The sequence below is a fragment of the Etheostoma spectabile genome, chromosome 4, assembly GCF_008692095.1.
Source record: "Etheostoma spectabile isolate EspeVRDwgs_2016 chromosome 4, UIUC_Espe_1.0, whole genome shotgun sequence".
Classification (NCBI taxonomy): domain Eukaryota; kingdom Metazoa; phylum Chordata; class Actinopteri; order Perciformes; family Percidae; genus Etheostoma; species Etheostoma spectabile.
Genome location: NC_045736.1, coordinates 8,165,569 through 8,169,837, shown reverse-complemented (window position 1 = coordinate 8,169,837; position 4,269 = coordinate 8,165,569). Strand labels below are relative to the sequence as shown.

General features: G+C 40.2%; 1 protein-coding gene across 1 annotated transcript in view; it reads left to right on the top strand.

Moving 5' to 3' along the window:
- Positions 1–22: 22 nt before the first annotated feature.
- Positions 23–4,269, top strand: part of LOC116688686 (cytochrome c oxidase subunit NDUFA4) — a 7,595-nt gene continuing 3,348 nt past the window's right edge. Inside the window, exons 1-2 of the mRNA XM_032514871.1 lie at positions 23–264; positions 3,020–3,105. Of these exons, the coding sequence (XP_032370762.1) occupies positions 223–264; positions 3,020–3,105 (128 nt within the window). The 5' untranslated portion in view covers positions 23–222. The remainder of the gene's footprint in view (positions 265–3,019; positions 3,106–4,269) is intronic.

Here is a 4,269-nt window from a genome sequence, read left to right as displayed (position 1 = left end):
CCCTTCTCCATCTCCCCTCTGACCCTCTCATTCATCTAACAGGAGGGAGGGTTTGGGACAGAGCTGAGGGGATTGGCAACAGGTTTCACTGCACTGGTCCAAATGCTTCAGCTAACAACCAGCTCTTTCTTTAATTCACATGGATAAATTTGTCAGACGTTAACGGACAGTTTTTATTTCAGTGGATTTATTTGCTTCTTCTTTTGGAATAATAATAAAAAGATGATTAAGACCATGTTTGAACATGCAAAGAAACATCCTGGGGTAGGTTGCATCACATTTATGTATGAGCCTCGTAATTATTTCTATGACTTACATTGAGCTCTTTTTGTCATATAGTCTAGTGATGTAGGCACAAGGCCTTTTGGTATTGGTTTTTCAAATTGTATCTATTTAGATAACTTGGATGACTTATCTATCTTTGAAAATAAATAAACTGTACACATGTTCTACATGTCTAGAAAGTTCACATGGGCAGCATATGTGCAGAGTAAACATGCATACAAAGCAATTATTCCACTGACATGCAGTTACTAATAACTATACCCAAAACATTTTATTTTTATTTTACTTATATTATGAACCATCTTCTGTCCAACTCCTCGTCCTCCTCCGTTTTCAAAAACAACTAATTTGAGTTGTTTTTCAAGCAAAAAGTCTTAGTCATTGCTGATTTCAGTTAACAATGTGATGTCTAATATTATTGAATAACGTGTATGTAAGTCAAACAAAACAAGCAGTTACAAAAGGTTTTCTTTGGTATTGACATTAATATAACATTAACAACTTAGCCATCTCCATTAATTAAATGAAAACCGTGAGATGGAGCTTACTTTGTTGCATATAACAAAGAAATTAGAACTGATTTGATCATTTGAATAATTAAAAATAAGTACTGCGACTGGCCATTATTACTTTGTATCATTGGCATGTTAATTTGCTTTATTGCTATCATAATAATATGAAGAAAGAAAAAGAAAGACACAGAAGCTATCTGTGCTTGTTTTTTCCTTGTTGCCTCAGAGCTATGCTGACGGTGACCCATATTCATGGATTGACAGGGTTGGTTTGGCAGAGCACCAGAAAAGTAATAAGGGCAGCCACAGTATCGAACCCCAGCAAGTTTAAAACGGTTCCTATATCGGTCAGGCGCAGTGGTAAAACCCTCACTTTTGTGGCACGATGTGAAGATATCAGCACTAGGGAGTGGACAGCTCTCCCAACACACCAGGCCTGTCTTGATTATTTGCTTTGTGTGTCTTGATTATTCTCTTTGTGTGTGTGTGTGTGTGTGTGTGTGTGTGTGTGTGTGTGTGTGTGTCAGAAGCTGACCTGCTTCCGCATGTTTGTGTGTGCGTGGCTGCTTGTGTTTACTTCAATGATCGAAGCGGAGTGTCTACAGCCAGTTCACACTTGTCTGTGTGTATGTTGGTGTGTGTGTGTATGCAGTGAACACTTATTTTCCAGGGAATTCAGCAGACACTGCACAGTACATCCCTAAGACAGAAGACTGGTGCTGACGTATAGTGAATCGATATGTTGATGACAATTCAGTACTTTCTGATAATCAATTTATCATTTGTAAATCAAAAACACCAAACACTCACTGGAGTCAGAATGTCAAATGTGAGACATTGCTACTTTTCCTATAATATAAATTGCAATTGCAATTATATATAAAAAAAAGAATAAAACAAGGAATTTTAAGACATCAGTTTGGCCTCAATTGCCACTCCTGCTTCTCTATTCAAGAAGTTAAAACTATTTGGTTGCAGCTCTGCAGAATTAGAGTTGAGAAATGATTTTATATTACCTTTAATAGACAAAAATAATACAATCTGCAGATTAATTGGAAATGAAAATAATTGTTGGTTGCAGCCCTTCAGAATCTTTAAAATACTGGCACTTGGGCACCTGATCAGTTGAGTAAAAGTCTGCAGCAGGAAGTCCATGCTCTGAGTCGGAGTAGTTAAATAGTTGCGTGCTGAGTGATTGGAGTATGTATCCGAGGCAGATATATTTTTTCTCTCTACAGTTTTAAGGTAGTGGATATCGAAATTGTATCATTCTCCTAATCCACAACAAGGCAAGCGGCAATGCAATCAGACAGAAGACAGATGTCTAGATGCAGCTGAGTAGAGACATCCTTCAGTTCAACCTGATCAAACTGTCATCTCTCTACAGCTTGACTAGATCTGTGTGGGCTGAGAACAGATGTTCGACAGTGGTGTGACTCTCTCTCCCCCCTCACTCTCTCTGTCTCATACATAGAGTATCACGGAGCAAAGTAGGAAATTTATGGCAGTGTAGTGTTGTTGAAAAATGCGGCACGGAGTGAGGATTGACACGGCTAAGCTTTAGGTGTGTAAAATGACATATTACATTATCCCCCTGTCCCCCTAATGTGCTTTTCTATTTTAATTCCTGTCATCGTCCCTGCTCAACACATCAAATAAAAGGGTATCCGTGCGCGTGCACACACACACACACACACACACACACACACACACACACACACACACACACACACACACACACACACACACACACACACACACACCTGTGTTTTGAGTGCTCAAACTGTGCGTTAGCTTATTTACGTGCATATGTGTGCAAGTATGTCAAGCACTCAGTGTGTGTGTGTGTGTGTGTGTGTGTGTGTGTGTGTGTGAGTGAGAGAGATGCTGTGGCTCAGTCTGACAGGTATAGTGTTGAGGAGGAGAAGCTGGCATACACAGAGATGCAGCAGCTCTCTTTTCCACCGCATCCTCGCCCATTCAACCCAGGCTGACAGTGAGCAGCCTCACACATGGCCTGGGCCTCATGCATATGGAGGAGGGCAAGGAGAGGAAAAACAGGAAAAACAACTATGCGTGTGTGTATGCGTGTATGTGTGCGTGTGTGTGTGTTTCACACAGGTTTGTGTTCATGGTACACGTAACAGCCAACCACTAGAATATGTTTACCTTCATACGTCTCTCTATGTTCTGGGACTAATGCGTTCCTCCTCTTTCCTCAGTTAATCCCTCAATTTTTCTTCCTGACTCTGGGCATCACAGGGGCCACCTTCTATCTGATCCGCCTGGCAAGAGGACCTCATGTCACGTAAGATGGTTGCCCGTCTAATCGTGTACTGTAGTATTCTTCCACCTTGCTTTTGATACTGTGAGAGTGTTGTCTGCTGAATCCAAACCTTGAAAACATAAAGCTGAGTATTATTTGAGAATTTTTAATCCTGCCAACAAAGTTGGGTTCCAATAGCCAGTCCCCTTTAATAAACGCAGACTCGCCAAGCTTTGGACAAATAATTCTGACTTGTTCTTACTAGCTAAAGACCAATGTTCAAAACATTGAACAAAATGTTCAACAAGACCAACAGAGTGGTGATGCTTTAGTGAGTCAGTTTCAGGAGGCAGAACCTCCTAGTTAGTATTTATTGATATCATAGTATTTTTATCTTTTTTAGTTAAATAGTTCTGAATCTGGACCTCCAGTAATTGGGGCAAGTATGTGTTATGTAAGGTGTGCAAAATAAGCACCATGTTTTAATTCAGTGTGCCAAGTACTTATATTCTCATAATTCTACATGTTGCTCAACACTCCACAGGATGTGAGCATTAATTCAGTATCACTTCCTTCTCACCCACCCCAAAAACATTTTAATGAATCTTCGAGATCTGATTAGTTGCTATTTCAGTAACATGCAAATTAGAGCACAACCACATTTTTAAAAACAATTTATTGGCCAATAAGCTATTTTGTCTTTGACATGAACACTTAAAATAAACAATTTTGATAGAGGTTTCTTGGTTACCTAAGACGTGTGAAAAGAAATACATTGAATAGGCCATTTTTCAGTTAAGATCTGCCAGTAATTTCAGCCCCATGATTTTAAAACATACAATATGTAACTTTCTGCCGCTTGGGGTCTCTCAATCAAAACAATGGATGGTAAACAGACTTCTGATGACGTTGGGAAGTTGCGTGGAGTTATGACAGTTATAGGAGATTTTCGGCACAAACACCGGTAGCGCTAACGGAGACGTAGCTAACAATATGGATGGATGCTGTTCTGACTCGGGTGCCTGGGTCTGATATGGTCTGTTTCCCGACACTTCATTAAACTGCCGTTAGCGTTGTAAGCACCCGGCGCTGGATTTAAGTGCTGGCCGGGTTCGGATTGCTGTAGCTGATGCTAGTGGCTTGCCGCTAATGGTAACTGTAACGTCACTGTGTCCATGTTCGGACACTTATTGGCTAACGTTCTAT